Source organism: Ischnura elegans, chromosome 1, assembly GCF_921293095.1.
Source record: "Ischnura elegans chromosome 1, ioIscEleg1.1, whole genome shotgun sequence".
NCBI lineage: Eukaryota > Metazoa > Arthropoda > Insecta > Odonata > Coenagrionidae > Ischnura > Ischnura elegans.
In genome coordinates this window covers 135,723,718-135,740,417 of record NC_060246.1, presented here as the reverse complement: position 1 = coordinate 135,740,417, position 16,700 = coordinate 135,723,718, and the positions used below count along the sequence as shown (strand labels likewise).

Sequence of the window (16,700 nt, the reverse complement as noted above, 5' to 3'; positions counted from 1 at the left end):
TTTTGAATTATGACGTGGTTTCCTGAAAAAGGAACGAGAATCGCCAAAAGTAAAATTGTTCATGCCGTCATTTTTTTTTCCCTTGAGAGATTTTCGTGAGTTTAATGTGAGCTATTTTTAAGACCGCGTCTCGTTTCGAATTTCGTCCGAGACTTCCTTCCTCTTCGTCCTCGTTGTTTGAACAACTTCGATTGATGTCTTCATTACAGATCCCGTCCGGAATCCCTTTTGATTGTATTCTCTTGACTTGACAATAACGGTCACAAATTAATTTTTCGACGCTTCAATTCCGGGAGTAATTATCGACAGCACGCACGGAGGAAATGGACCCTCTCAGGCACGCCGCAAGTATTCGGTTACAACTTGTCATTTCAGAAATATTGCCCGCCATAAAATATGCAGCTTTTTTTAGACCTCCTCGCTTCGAGTCAGCGTGTAATTTACGTCCTAAAGCCATATAAGGGGAATTGGGAACAGTAGGATATTGGATTGCCTATCATCTTCTCGTACTTCATTATGCTGAACAGTAATAGCATTTTAAAAGCTTTGGCGAAGAAAATGAAAAACACGGGAAAGGCGTGTACTTTGGATTGCCAGAGGGAATACCGTGCAGAAACGAGATTTTCACATTCTCCGAGACACGGACACGTCCGTGAGCGATTGCTTTTTGGCTCCGCTCCTCGAAGGAAGAAGATCTTAGTATGGTCAAATTATGCTAAGCGGAGAGTCGTGCAATTTGAATAAGTACTTGTGTCTTACGTTTGAACGCTTCCATTCCGATATCCTCCTTGATGGTGTTTTGTGTTTAAGAGGATTCAAGAGAAATCCGGGAGCAAAGTTCATGGGCCTGAAAAATAAACTATTTATTATTACCCTATACTTCGATAATCTCAAATTTGATGTAAATCTCTGTCAAGATCTTCAAATGATTCTGCTTTACTAACGCTTTCCTTGCAATGACTTCCTTGATGATTTTTTGTTTTTTTTTCATTTCACAGAAATTTTGGGAGCACATTGATTTTATTGCTGTATTATTAGTTTATTTTTTTAAACATCAAATTGATGTAAATATAATTAATTGTAGATCTTAATAAATTTAAAACATTGCTTATCTTACCAAAGTTTTCCTTTGAATAGTTACCTTGGTGCTCTAATGGCACTCGAGGAATTTGGAAGTGAAGTTCATGGATGTTTCATTGAATATTTAAATTATGCTTTGTAACGCAAATATTCGCGGTCTCACTAAATTTGTAAGTTCTATTGGTTTTTCTAACTGATCGCGTGAAACGGCCATTTTTCTGCCATCATTCGAGCGATCGCGGAAACGATCATAAAAAAGGGATGGACAAAATTACGGTCTTAATTTACCAATTTAAGAATACCGGGAATAGCCACGGTGATAACTTTACGGAGTCTCCGGCAATGCACAAATTGTGCGAAAAATCCGCAGAGTAAAAATCAATCGCCGGTCAAGGTGAATGATTTTTTTCTCAGTGGATTTTTCGCACAGTGTTTATTTAGCCTTTATCGAAGTCTACTGCCAGTGAATCAAGTTTCATTTATTCGTAAATGCATTGATGAATACCTAATACACACATCCCTTTCAAGGGCCCTATGATGCAACGGATCAGAAGATTCCAATGCTGGCGGGGTCGACTTTTTACTACGACTCGGACTAAGGATCGGAGTAAGGACTTTTATTTGACGAAGGATAAATCTGTTAGCGATACGTCCTTTATTGGTGTCCTATTGCTTATTTTCGTAAAAGCATTCATATATTCTGTGTTCACCATACCTTTTTTCATCACAATGAACCTCGCGTCACGTGTTAAAAAAATTCATATCTTTGGTATTGATTGACTGATGACATGATTATTATTATAATTTTGTGGCATTACATTGCTAGTACGATAAAATTTAGGTTTTGTTTAGAAATTTTCCTTCAATTTTAAGTAACGAAAATATTACGATCTGCTACTAAATTAGTATTTTTCCTTCAATTTCTGCGAGGCAGCCGGTCGACATAGGTGCACGAAAGCTAACAAATCCAAAGGTTTCACACCTACATAGATATTTGAATACTCGTTTGCGTCGACCTTTACAATCGATATTCGGATTTCAGAATCAATCGGAAGCGAATAAAAAATAGGAAACACTTGATGAATTGGAATATCCCCTGGAGGGAATATTTAGTTTGGGAAATGTAGACGTTATTCCGCCGCACCCGAGGCCTGCCAAAAATTCGACCCTGCCAGGATTCGAACCTGGAATCTTCTGATCCGTAGTCAGACGCGTTATCCGTTGCGCCACAGGGCCCTCGAGGATATTGCAATCATTATATTTATTGGTGAGGCGCATTCTCGCGGCTGAGCTTAAAGCCACCGAGTGCGTCTACCGGGTTGCGGATGGTGGGTCGACCTTTAGATATAGAGGTTAGCTGCGAGATAAGCGAGTTCTCTCGTCGAATAAGCAGTCGTGGACAAAAAGCGGCGGTGATCTGAGGGGGTATTGGGCTACCCTTGGGTAAGGTAGACCATTTAAAAGATACCAAAACCTGTGAAGATACCGTGACTTGGCGACTGGGGCCGCCAACAATTATGACTCTCATCACCCGGGGGAGAGGGCAGCAGCTCTTCTTCACATGTGCGAAGGTGGAGACCATACTGGTCGGTACAGCGACGCACATTCCACTACGGGCGTGGTAACATTTACTTTAACGGCTGTAGCACTGCGATGTGGAAGGCAAGGGGAAACCACCACATCATCATCCCGAGGAGTCGCAGCTACTCCACTCAATTTATATAATGATGAAGACAATCGTCAAAGGACAAGTGGAAGGTAAGAATGGAAAAGGAAGACCTCGAACAAAATATATGGGACAAGTGAAGAGAGATGTGAAAGAGAAGAAATACGTAGGTGTGAAAAGATTAGCTGATAGGAGAATTGAGTGGAGAGCTGCGTCAAACCAATCCTAGGATTGTTGACCAGTGATGATGATGATGAGGCGCATTAGCTATTCATTAATATATTCACGAAAAAGCTACTGGCAGGATTAAAGCCTGAATCACGCGAAAATCTTTTTTTCCGTTCATTTCGAATGATTGCTTCAGCGATCGCTCTAAGGATGGCGGAAAAATTCACGTTTCAACCGATAATTTTCCTCCATGGCTCCAGGGATGGGAATGCCATCTTATGTCCCTCACCATGTCCCCCTTTCCGTCATGGAAACCATAGGATTTATAGAGGGTTGAAACCATCGTTGGCACCATTTTTTCAGCCGCGTTTCAATCATAAAGCTGCGTTTACACTGTTTAACGTGTTTTATAAAAAAGTTACATATAACATGTTTTACAACAAATTTAAAAACCCGTGCATCATGTAACATGCAACATTTTGTTATAAACACAAATTCGTGTTATACAACAAGATTTTGGTTTCCCACTTAGTAATTAACTATAGAAAACAAACATTTGATTTTCCCCTCGATATCAACACAGAACAGAGACTCACTTATATCCCTTGGCAACCAAGCTTTTGTGTATTTCTTGTAACTATTAACTTTACCTAACTCTGTCGAGAAAAAAATTACTTGGACCCCTTGGCTTCTCAGCCCCTCATATGTAACATTTTACAAGGAAATGTAACTTTTTCGTGAAACATATTATATGTAACTTGTTTATATTTCATTTACCACAGTTTAAACGCACCTTAATGCACGACCTCTTTCAGCGAGTGCTACGCCACGTTTTGCTCTTCATGGAATGACAGTTGTAAGCACAGAAAGGGAAGGGATAGGCGATGGAAAACGTAACTGGCAAATGGCATTGAGGGCCGAGTGATATCTCTTTTTGGTCTCTTGAAAGGTATCGCTGGAGCAATAAGTCTAAGGGACGGAAAAAAATGATCGTGTGATTAAGGCTTGCGCAAATAGTACTGATGGAGAGGTATGTAATGACGCAAAGCTCTTGGCGAAAATTGTGATTCGCTTCGGTAGAAGGATAGAGAATCGTTCTTAAGTATGAGAGCTAAAACATTTTCCCTTCGGATAAAAGGGAATAGGATTCATGACGGTTGTCAATCGCCTACTGAACTGCAAGGTAAAATTGGCATCTAATCGCATCGAATCACGGACGCACAATTCTCGAATGCTCTTAAGGCTGCTATACACGGTGAATGATCATGCTGAATGATCATGTCATCATTCACGGGATCATACGAGCAAGATAGAACATGTTCTAATTTTCACTGAATTAATTAATTTTTCCATTAAACACGACAAATGATATGTTCATTCATATGTTCATTCATATGATCATTCAGCATGGTCATTCGCTAGATCATTCACCGTCTATAGCAGCATTGATAGCCCAATGATAGTCGTTTTGGCAATCTACAACCTTCGAGTCTCTTTTTATAATTATTATTTCACCTGAAATGGACTGAAAGCGATATTTGGCTTTATATTCAAAGGCAATTAAATCTAATTGAAGTTTTTTTCTACTGTCGCAAGTGAAAATTTCGCCATTTCATCAAATTCACTTTGAAATCAGATACTCATGTGGAAGCATCGAAATTTTTAAAAAGGAATGCAAACCCTGTGATTTTGTTGGTCCCGCAAGCTTGAAATTCTCATGTGTGAAAATTTTCCCAGTTTCTTATCCTGAGTCAGCGGTGATGAAACGGACAGTGATCGGGATTCTGATAAAAGAGAGTTATAAGGAACGATTTTGCGTTCGATTACATTGAATATTAAATTGTGTGTGGAGTTCGGTATTCTTTTTTCATTTGGTTATTATTTTGAAAGAAATAACTATTTCCGGAGTTAAATGGAAGTTTAAATTGATGGCGTCCTTGGCAACGAACAGTCTGTACCCAATGAGGTGTTGATTTTCATTGGATGTAGTCTAATTAAAGCCCAGTCACTTTCTTTTCATGCGTTGCGAATCAAACTGAAACGCCTAACTAAGCGTGGTTGAATACCGCAAATGCAAGTGCTGGCGCATAAGTGTGCGAAGCTGAATATTCGTACCTGAAATATAATCTACTATGATATCCCAGTCTCTCTATTTTCATGTTTGGTGAATGAAACGCGTAATGAAGCGTTGTTCAATACCGAAAATGTGAGTTTTGGTGCGAAATTGTGCTCGTCTGAAAATTAGTACACGATTTTTTTTTCTATTTTTGTGATTTAATAACAAATGTGATTACTGGTTGCTTCACAAATGAATGAAATGAATTTCATGCATCACGTCAGTGGCGTAGAAAGGGGTTTCCGGACCCCCATCCTTTCCTAAAATATTTGAATAAAATTACTTTGCATCATAAAAGGAAACAGAATATTGAAATATCATGAATTAAAAGATTTCTTTGTAAAATGAAGTTTTTTTGATTATGAAAAGAATTAAATTAGTTTCAAACTCTCTACTTAGTACCCTTTTTTAATTTCCACCCCTAGTTTTGAACCTCTCCCCCCGAACTATATTCCTGGCTACGCCACTGCAGCACGTAGATTTCTTAAGGTTTTCCGGATGAGATGGGAAGAAAATTTAAATACAATATTCATTTCGTAAATTCATTCATGCTCGTACTCACGCTTTATTTTATTTTACTGCCTTTTAGATGTGTCACGAGCGAAAAGCAGTTTATAATCTTCATCTCATCCATCGCACGATTTGATTCGCTAGGGTTGGAAAGGATATCAAATCCTTTCAAGCCATGCAGATGTATCCGATCCGAGTGGTGATGAAACTTTTACTCATCTTAGGCGTGAAATCCGATGTAAAAAAACGATCATCGCCGTTTCCTGTCCCTCACTCTTTGTTTTTAAAGCGATTATTCGCTTGTCTTTCCTGTGCAATTTCGCAAAGCGTAGCAAAGGATCGATCGTCCTTAGTCCGAGTTGCTCGATTCCCCTGTAAGTACGTTGACACTTACTTTTCCATATAGTTTTTTTTTTTTAAGACAAAGAATGTGTTGTGCTTTCAATTAACGTAATTTTTCCCCGAACTTATTGTATGTTACATAATATGTCAGCCCCGCTAATGATAATTAATTGAGCCTGATTTGTGACTTATCATAGTTAGTATTAGTTCTACAAAGTTAGCTTATTTTCTCAAGCAATTTTGGAAACTGTTCTTTAACCATGACATGAAATAGATAGAACGCTTTGCTTTTCTTGCTCGTCAATAAAACTTATATTATTAAATAATAATTTAAATTAATATTGCCATGTGTATAATATTATGTACAACGATGTGCATTAGGGTATTCGTTATAATTCTAACCCTGCATATTAATACCAATTCTAAGTGTACAGTCTGTCTATTTTTTCTCTATGTATATGTTTCGAAATAATTATTCTACGTCAGCATAATTCTCTCGACGAAATTTTGTGGCCTATCGCTCTCAAAGGTTTTTCAAACGAACTGGCCGGAGAACACGTGTTCACGATCGCAATGCATCTTCCCTCTTCCCCCAGATAATATCGGCAGTATTTACGATGCGAGAGGGTTTTCCCCATATAGGAATCGTTCGTAAAATCGAGAATTCGATCCATCCGCCGCTTGTCCGAGAGCGGAATTTCACGGTTGTCGAGAACGAAACAAAAACGAAACGAATCGCGGCTCTCTGCGAGTGCATTCATCACCCGGACCGAGTGAAAGATCGCCCCCGAACGATAACTTCCGATTTCTTAATAAGTCTCCTCTTTCTCTATGTGTTTTCTCTCTTTTCTCTCCTTCCCGCTCCTCCTCTTTCTACACCCGCGCCTGCTGCCGCCGATCGTGACGCCACCTGCACGGCGATCCAGTGAAGCCGCTGAAGAGCGTGTTGGACACGGCGCGGGACTTGGGCGCCGGGGAGTTTGTGCGCCTGCTGGAGAGGGCGGGACTCGCCGAGGAACTGTCCAGGGATGGAGGCGGATCCTTCACCCTGTTTGCACCCGTCGACGGAGCCTTCCAGGTAGCCACGTATTCTTTTTCTTATTTCCATTTGTCGCCATGTTAAGTTCAAATTAAAATTCCTCACGCAATTTTCGCTACCTTTTGTCCGCGGCTAATTCCGATTTAAATAAACACCGAGTTCAAGAATCAGATATTGACAGATTTTTGCGAACATGAGATTACCACATGCATAACAATCCCCCTATTGACCATTGACCTAGGCATCATTTGCCAGTTGTTATATCAATAACAACTGTCTACAAAAATGTGTGCTAGTAAAAGAGGATAGGAGAGGCTTCTTTTCTCGAAATCTTACGTTCGCATGGAGTGGCTATTATGTGGTTGTTTTTTCTAGGTTTTCAATAAATGAAAAGACTGGATTTTTTCACTTGTGTAGCAAATCCACATTTATAGTTATGAATTTATTTCACTTGAGAATAAATTGAAAATGAAATTAAGGTTCATTCCGTGGTCAGGGATTTTATTTCCCAAAATAATTCCAAAGAGTTTGAAGAAGCTGGCTTTATAAAACTTGCCTTTTTTTAAGGTCCAGAAAGAAAAAAATGATGGGTCATATTCTCCGAAAACGGTCATGATTTTTAAGGAATGAATTTAATTCCTTGACAGATGCAAAATTGGAGTTAATTTGGTTGACAATTAATAAGCGGCCATCTTACCGAAAGAATCTGAAAATATTTTTAGATTTTTTTTATTACGGAAGATATACTTGGACTTCAACCGAGTCAGGCTATATTTGACTTCCTATTCAAGTGAAAGACTCGAGAAGTTATCCTGAAAACTATAATTGCGCAATAACAAGGAACGAGTTAAAAAAAAAGAAACGGTAAAATACATCTACATCTACATCTACAAATTACCCTGCGAGCCACCTCTAGGGTGTTTGGCAGGGGGTGATCAATCACCAGCATGCAGCATGCATTTGGACTCCCACATGCACACCACACCGTCCAAGAAACGTCCCGTATAATAACAAACTATACTACTATATGCTGTTAGAAATAGAATGTAGAATAGAAATTCAGAAACATGCAGTAAGTTTTACATAGGTTAGTAGGCTACACTACAAGTCATGCAATCTATTTACGCGTTCTATTGCTGCCGTTATAATCTCTTATTGATCGTGGAAAAAATGACATTCGGAATCTGTCTGTTCTGCAATCTATCTCTCTTATTTTATTTATATGATCTGATCTTCCGTAGTACGTTGGCGTCCGCAAGATATGGTTAACTTCGTCAGAAAAGACACTGCTCTTGAATTTATCTAAAAGGTTTAGTCTATTTTTCAATCTACGGTCCGACAGAGATTCCCATCCGAGTTTATGTAAGAGGTCAGTTACACTAACAAGACTATCGTAACGACCTTTCACATACCTGGCAGCTCTTCTTTGCACGCGTTCTAACTCTGTTATTAAGCCTTTTTCATGAGGGTCCCAAACACTGGCAGCGTATTCCAAATGTGGTCTAACGAGGGAAAAGTAGCTAATTTCTCTCACTTTGTCGTCGCACTTTCCTAATATTCTTTTAACAAAACCCATTTTACGATTAGCTTGACCGGTTATTTCTCGAATATGTTTATTCCACGATAGATCATTATTGAGTCTAACCCCTAGATATTTCACAGATTCAACTGCCTTTAACTGCGCGCCCCGAATGACATAGTTACGCTGTAGGGAGTTATTCTTCTTCCAGAAATTCATTACGACGCATTTTTCCAAATTTAATTCTAACTGCCAAGCATCGCACCAAGCTTGGATAGCAGCAAGGTCATTCGTTAGTTCATCTATATCTTTGCTGGAACGAATTTCTCTGTAAACTACAGCGTCGTCTGCAAATAATCGTAACTTACTCTGCACTACTTCGCCAATGTCGTTTATATAAAGAAGGAATAGGAGTGGGCCAATGACACTACCCTGAGGAACGCCAGAAGTGACTCTAACCTCATTGGAGACTGCACCGTCTAATACTACTCTTTGGACGCGGTCGCTCAAAAATTCTCTAATCCAGGAAATGACATCTTCGTCTAGACCATAAGTACATTCCGTAAGACATTCCGTAAACCGTGAGCCAGTAAGTGCATTTATTTTCATAATAATGATTCCTTTATTTGTATATACCACTCGGTCCTTCTAAGCCATAGTCTTGTCAGAAGGTTCCATTTATGCTACATATTGGCACCTGCTAACATAGTGACAATCAACCTGCATCTTTAGAATATCAAATGCCCTAAAAGGCACGGTGCTGTTGTTAACTGCCAATAATAACCGTATTAAATACCCAGGACAGGAATAGTACGTAGTAAAATTCTGAAATCGGTTTTATTGAACTCAGGCCATGCAAATCCTGAATCAATGTAAAAAAATAATTTTTAGTTACTATTCCATGAATTCACTGACGCTATGAACTTTTTTTCTATCATGACGATCCCTTAGCATTGTAACTATTTGCACCAGTAGATATTCTTTTCATGAAAACATGTTTTGACTTTTTTGATGAAAACTCAAAATAATTTCGAATTGTGAATGGCATTGCGCCTAAAGCTCTTCCAAAGTTATCTTTGCTTGCATACGGTAAGAAGATCGTTTTGGAACGCAAGTTTAGATAGAAATAGTTTTTGTAATGAGTAATATATGGTCAATGAATGCTAAAATTATACTTTCAGCACCCTCAAGCGCTCATTTTCTTATCTTTTCAAATTTAGCAGGCATTATTGTGCACACATTTCCAAAGCACAGCAGCGAAAAATATGAATAGCCTTCACCTGAGTACGAACTAAGATCCCCTTCGATATATTCCTCTGAGGTATTATGTATCTTTTGTGCATATGCAGGTGATTCCATAGAGGTTTATTTTGGTCTCTTCCATGTGTTGAGCGTGAGTGTAGCGTATACAAGAATAACCGAATAATTTGCAACTGAAATAGAACCGATAGCGATATCCACTCATTCATCGACGTAGTTGAAGGGCATCAGCGGTATTGGCATATCATCGCCATTACACGTTCCGAGATTATTACAATGCAGCTGGCCTTGTTAATTTCTTTTCCACCTACACTAAACCACCCCTTAATTTTTTTTTTCAACCAAGACATTGGAAATGTATTTCTCTATCTCTATCGGACATAGCAATAAATCTGCCATTTCCATTCGCAAACTCCCATGCGAGTAAGTAACTCATTTAAAACTGCCTAAATCCCCACCTCTACCTTGCATACAGTCAGATCCATTCACCGCAATCTTCCGTTCTCTCCTGTGTCTCTGTACGTGGATGTTCTCGGCCTGCAGTCTCCGTTTCCCTTCTCCGCGCGTCCGGTGAACGTTCGCCGACGCCTTGTCGCCCAATTGGCAGCATCGCCGCGAACGGGTGAAGTGTGCGGTGTCGTTGTTGATTTTGCAAATCTTTTTTTCCTTCGGGTTCTCGAGATGTTTTTATTTCCCAGAATGGGCATGACCGACGGCCCGGCGGTGGTCGTATTGTGCCTGGGAAGGCGTATGTGAGATCGTAAGCGAAGGGTGATAATAACTCGTGAGATCTTGATGCGAGGTTTTTTTTACCGTCCGTCGGTTTGAATAAATAAATAAAAAGCATGTTGGATCGGCGTCGTGTTTTGCTTTTTGTTCGAGTGGCTGAAGTGGTAATTGTTGGTTTTTGAGGGCTTGTATAATACCATTATTTTGTGGCGTCGGCAGAAATAATTTTATAATCGTGTTTTAAGTATAATTCCTTTCTAATATTAAGATTTTATTGATTGAAATTTGACCTATCATCGATAAAATTAGCCGGTGAATTATTTTTCAGTTATAACTTCATTTTATTAGAGAAAAAGGTAAGTATGCTTAAAAACATAAAACACGCTAACCATCAGGCAGATCGTCATTTGAAGAATGAATTTCTACTTTCTCTGAAAATCTCTGTTAACATCTTTTCCGCCTATAACTCTTGCCTTCGTGATTCCGTATTATCTCTTCCTCAATAACTTTCTTCATGTTTGACATTATTTATTTGAACTATCGTTTATTTATCCCTTCCTTGTGCATCATCAAGGCTTTTGATTTGTTGAAATGCGTCAAATTCAAAGGTTTATTTCTTTTTCTGGGAACCATTTCAAATTTTCATTTTCTTTCGTTTGTGAGGCATTAGTAACTCTACCCAGAAAAGTAATTAAACTCTGCAGAATGCCGCTCAATATGTTAATAGCTAATTATAATTCTAGTAAACTTGTTGAACTGGGATGCAGCATCATCAGGGCTGGCCTACTTTATCTGCGATTGCAGTGCAGTGGGACATGTTGCTTCGAATGCATTAGTAATATAATGAGTAGATCTTTACGATGGTTAATTACTTTTTTGAGATAATGGAGTTCCATAAATTATTGGCCCTCAAAAGTACTTATATTAAGAAATATTCATTACGAAAGCTTCTTTCATTTGTTTCTAATCATTCTGTATCGCCGCCTCATCATTGCCAACATCGTTTTACCATTCTTGTTCTCCGATGAATCTTTATTGATGTATTTTATGTGATTTTTATTTTCAATTGTGTCCATACTAGTAACTTTTTAAGTACAGATAGTTTCCTGTTATACAATTGGCTTCGTGAAGTGAAATATTGTACACCATTATCAATTTCTTTCAACTTTTTTTTAGAGTGTAGTATTAAAAAATAATTTGCAGTTCATCAGTAAAGACAGTTTTTGATAAAGATTAAAATAGTATAATAAAATCACTTCTTCGGCGAAAACAATTCCGACTTAATGGCTGGGGTCGTAAAAAAAATTATGGACGAAAAAACTTATGTTCCCATTTCCTAAAATAAACATTTTTCAGCGAATACAATTCTAACTGTAAGGGTTAAAGACATTAAAAAAATTTGTGAACGAAAATAATTACTTTCCCACATGATCATGAAATCCGCGCTGTCGGGTACCATGCGAGCTGGGAAAACGTGAGAGCGTCGTCGTAGAATCGACTCGTGAAAACATCAGTTTCGAGCGGATTTAACAGGGATATGCTAATTGATATTGCTAGTAAACGTTTCTTTGCCCAACGAAAACGAGCTGTCGTGAGGTCGATTTTTTATTGCGACCGGTGCCGCCAGGATGAAGAAATAATCGTTAAGCCGGCCACCTGTCATTGTGATTGATGCTTGAGAGGCGTATCGCTTTTCCACCGCTGCATAGGAATAAAAAAAAAGAACATCGAAATAATCTTTTCTCGGAAAGGTCCTTTGACGAACTGACTCTCGAGTGAGGTTTCCTAAACCCCTTCATCCCCCCCCACCCCCCCACACCCCCGCTCAATGAATGCAATTCACGACTCCATTCGGAGCACGTCCCGGAATCCGTTCTCGCGCATAAATATTTACGAGTCTGCGGGAGACGGTGTTTGGGGAAAAAATAAAACAGACACGCCCACCCCCGATTATTTTTTCGAGTGACGCTTCATCAGCCTGAATCACACGAACTTTTTTCCGTCCATCTCCAGCGATAGGGTCAAAAAGAGTTGTAAGGGTTCTTAGAGCTTCATTATATATATGAGCCCGGAATAGGAACACTAACACTGACCGTGATGTGCACTGTATTTTCGTCGAGGCCAGGATGAATGTTTATTTTTTACAAACAAAATCCTTTGCTTAGCAACAATGTAAAAGTAACTCAATACAAAATTATAAACTCGATAAACAATAAAATAATGATGCTAGAAATATTCACTAAATAATAATGAAGTTAGAATGCCGTAGTTGTGACGACCCAGCCCGTAGTTGCGTGTCGTATGTGGGTTCTTGCCCTTGGTTTCGGGAAACGAATAATCACACACAAGTCTTTCCCCAAAATTAATTCCCATTTATTTATTTTCAACCTCCACGTAAACAGCACATAGAGGCCTTTACAACGGAGGAATGAACGAAGTACGACACAAACATCCATGCCCTGGATAGGGACCACCTACTCAGGCGGGATTCGAACCCTAGACCTACGGTTTGGCAGGCTAGGACTTAACCCCACCGTCACCGAGTCCGGCAAAAAGGTGCCGCTTCCAAGAATCGAACATGGGACATCCAGGTGTGAATTCAATACTCTAACCACTGGGCTACCGCTCCTAAATCCCAGAAAATCAATTCAATTAACAAATATCCAGTAATGAATTTGTACGTATAGAATAGCCAGAATTTAAGATATTACCAATTTTTCGGGAAGAAGAAGAGCCGCTGGGGATAGCATACGTGGATAGCGAGGAGTTTCAGCAGGACGTGCCGTATGGCCCGCGTTTCGACTCCCACTGACGATTACATTGCGACTGCAGCGACAGTGAATGGCCATAGAATTGTTGATAACTAGCCTATAATATATCAGTGAACCACTCTGACTGACTGACCATTGACGAGTGACTCATTGCGTCTCTCTTCGTTCGCGATATCTTATCCGCGGGTGACAGATATGTTCAAGTCGACGCCATATTTTTAGACTTCAGAAAGGCATTCGAAAAGGTTCCGCATTAAAAACTGATTCAAAAGTTGGAAACATACGGCATAGATACAAACGTAATTGGTTGGATCAAAGATTTCCTAAATGATCGCGAACAGAGAGTTGTTTTGGATGGAGTTAGCTCGGATACAATTCAAGTTACCTCAGGAGTACCCCAAGGAAGTGTTATCGGCCCTCTTTTGTTCCTTCTTTACAATAATGATATAACCACCGCGGTCACGAGCAAAATCCGCCTCTTCGCAGATGATGCGGTTGTATACAGAGAAGCTTACGACCATAGCGATAGATTAGCATTAGAAAAGGATCTAGTTGCCGTAAATGACTGGTGCAGTACTTGGGAGTTAGAATTAAATCTTGAAAAGTGTATGGTGATGAATTTTTGGGAAAAGGATATATCTTCAAGGAGCTACACCGCTAACGGGATTTCGCTACCAAATACCGAATTCGTTAAATACTTGGGGTCACCATTACCCGGGATCTTTCGTGGGGTAAGCACATACGTGAAGTATGCGGGAAAGCTAACCGTAAACTTGCATTTGTAAAAAGAATTCTCGGTAAATGCCCAAAAAAGGTGAAAGAAATAGGCTACCTGACTTTAATGAGGCCTCACTTGGTATATGCTGCTAGCGTGTGGGACCCTTACGAGGTAGGACTAATAGCTGAAATCAACCGAGTACAGCGCAGGGCGTCCAGATTTGTGATGAGTTGTTACGACAAAAAGTGCCGCGTTTAAAGTATGTTACACGAGTTGGGAATCTTTACAGGAGCGTAGATCGAAGTATAGGCTTAACTTACTTAGGAAACTCAAAGAAGATATTTTCTCAGACGACGTGAATCATATCCTTCGTTTACCATCGTACTATAGTAGACGCGATCATGAGAATAAAATTAAATAAATAGACTGCAAAACAGAGAGATTTAAAATGTCATTCTTCCCTCGTAATATTAAGGATAGCAACGTTGTCTCAATTGATAGGATTAATGGCATCGCTCGCTAGGATCACTCATTGCATGTTTTTTCATAGTTCTAACCTTGCATGTATTTGCTCTCGGAATTACTAAGCATTAGCAATTTTTTTATGAATAAGCATGTATATTTTTCTAGTGTGCGTAATATTTCTATTACCGTACGGTGTGCATGTGGCGGTCCTCTTGCATGCTGCATGTTGGTGATTTTTCACCCCCTGCCAAACACCCAAGAGGTGGCTCGCAGGGTATTATGTAGATGTAATGTAGATGTCTCCATTGTGCCATAATATGGGAATGGTGAAACTAGGATGTTTTTGACAAAGAGGTAGGTTAGCCTTTCTCGGTAGTGAAAGGTAAAGTTCCCGGGATATTCCTTTAAAACTTCTTATTAGCGACCATTCTCAAGCTTTCTTTAGGGTATTTGATGTCGATTACTCCACACTGTCATTTATATACTTGCTACTTCTTTAGAGAGGCTGTTTGTTGGGAGAATGGTGTTTTATACTTCGTTCTGATAGTTTGGCATCAAAATTATGGATTTGGACGGGGAGGTAATTTCGGTAACTTGTTATTGCCCTCTTCAATCCAACGTCAAAATGGGTCAAAGAATATTTTTATTCAGTTATAAAAGTTTCTACTCACCAGTGTGAGGCATGCATGAATCATCATCGGACAAAGCAACGGGTTGTTCACACACGTTCAAGGGGTAGACTCATTTCTTGCTTCGTCAAAACCTCGGTTGAAAGTCTAGGTGGAGAGGCACTGTTTCGTATGAATCCTGCTTTTATTGCGCAAGTATGTGCTCACATGATCTGGCCGAGAATCACTGGAACTCTAATGCCTTGAATTTCAGGAAGGAGGAAGAACTCTTCACAAAAGATTGAAATGTTAATGTGGCCTGTTATGGGGGAGAAAATTCAGTCTCTACCCTTCTCAGGATTAATTGACAAAATTCTAGGCTAAAATGGTTTATGTTGAAAAGTAAAGAAAATTCAACCGCGCTCTGCTGACCAGTCACTTTTGCTCTCACGTGTACTCTTTTCTCTGGACATTTTCCGCCTACTCACCCTTATCTGACTGCAAGTTCACATCCATGAATGGGACCCAAATGTGGTACCATACCCAGCAAGGCCTCGAAGCTCTAGAATCAAGAAAGTAACGTCATTTTTTCTCATCAGCTACCATCTTTATATTTTCAGAGTTGAGAGTAGACCATAATCAAGAATCATCAGTATCTCAAGTAGGAAAAATACACTTGGGTAAATGCGAGGTAAATTCTGAGGTTAACTTTGGAAATTTGAGGTACACATATATTTTTTCAGAGATCTGGTCAATCTACCCTGAAAATTTCAAGATATTACCTTAAGCTCTGACCTGGTTAAACGTCATGAAAATTTTCAAGCCAATTAGTAGTGATCATTTCTCTTTAGTAGGTTCTGCATGAGAAGAGAAAATACTGATAAAATGTTTCGCATTGAGAAACAGTCTGAAGTTCCATCGAAAGAGAACAGCTTTAAATTTTTTGGCATAAAAGGAAATATGAAAGGAAGGCTGAACGAAATTTCACTAGAATTTATCTAATTCTAACTCTAGTACCGCTTGACGATGCGCTTTAAGCTCGAGCTAATTAAAACGGCTTTCTACATATAACACACAAAAATTTAATCTAAATCCATTCCTCTAAAAATAAAAAGCCTATACCAAGCACTGAAATTTACAACCACAAAAGAACGTTGAAAATATAATACTCATAATTTCTGTGCATCATAATATAATATTATAACATATCTATATATACTACTCATTTCTATATAACATAATATTGTAGCATTTAATATATACTATCCACTATAAAACAAGCAATGTCTCTGGTAATCGAGAGAAAATGCGACCAGCTGATCGGCAGTGATGCTTCACCCCAAGTGATATTTTTAAATGAACCCCCGTATAATTGTAGCTGAATATGCGGCCAAGGTTGTGCGCGGCGGAGGGAAAAGGTCGGGAGCCACTGCTTTCGCGTGTGGGCCGAATTCTTCCTTTTCTCCATCTGCATCCCTCCTTCAGCATCTGCCTTTATTTTCGGTTGGTGGCGCCAGTGAACGCCCGTCTCTTGTCCAATGCATCTCTGCCCCAAGAGGAGGGTGGACCTCGAACTCCGGCGGTGCCGTTGGGTGGGTGGGTGTTGTTGAGAGGAAGGAATAAAAACATTTTATTGTCCTTAGAGCGGGAACACGCCTCCGCCCAGCGTAATTATGCACAATGCGCAGCAGATCTCGTTTCGGAGGCCC

General features: G+C 39.4%; 1 protein-coding gene and 1 non-coding gene across 2 annotated transcripts in view; one reads left to right on the top strand and one right to left on the bottom strand.

The window, feature by feature from the left end:
• Positions 1 to 16,700, top strand: part of LOC124170557 (transforming growth factor-beta-induced protein ig-h3-like) — a 244,036-nt gene that overhangs the window by 162,698 nt on the left and 64,638 nt on the right. The window contains exon 4 of the mRNA XM_046549356.1: positions 6,809 to 6,960. Within this exon, the coding sequence (XP_046405312.1) occupies positions 6,809 to 6,960 (152 nt within the window). The remainder of the gene's footprint in view (positions 1 to 6,808; positions 6,961 to 16,700) is intronic.
• Trnar-acg lies at positions 2,244 to 2,316 on the bottom strand. Its single transcript has one exon. It is a non-coding gene; the product is annotated as a tRNA-Arg (tRNA).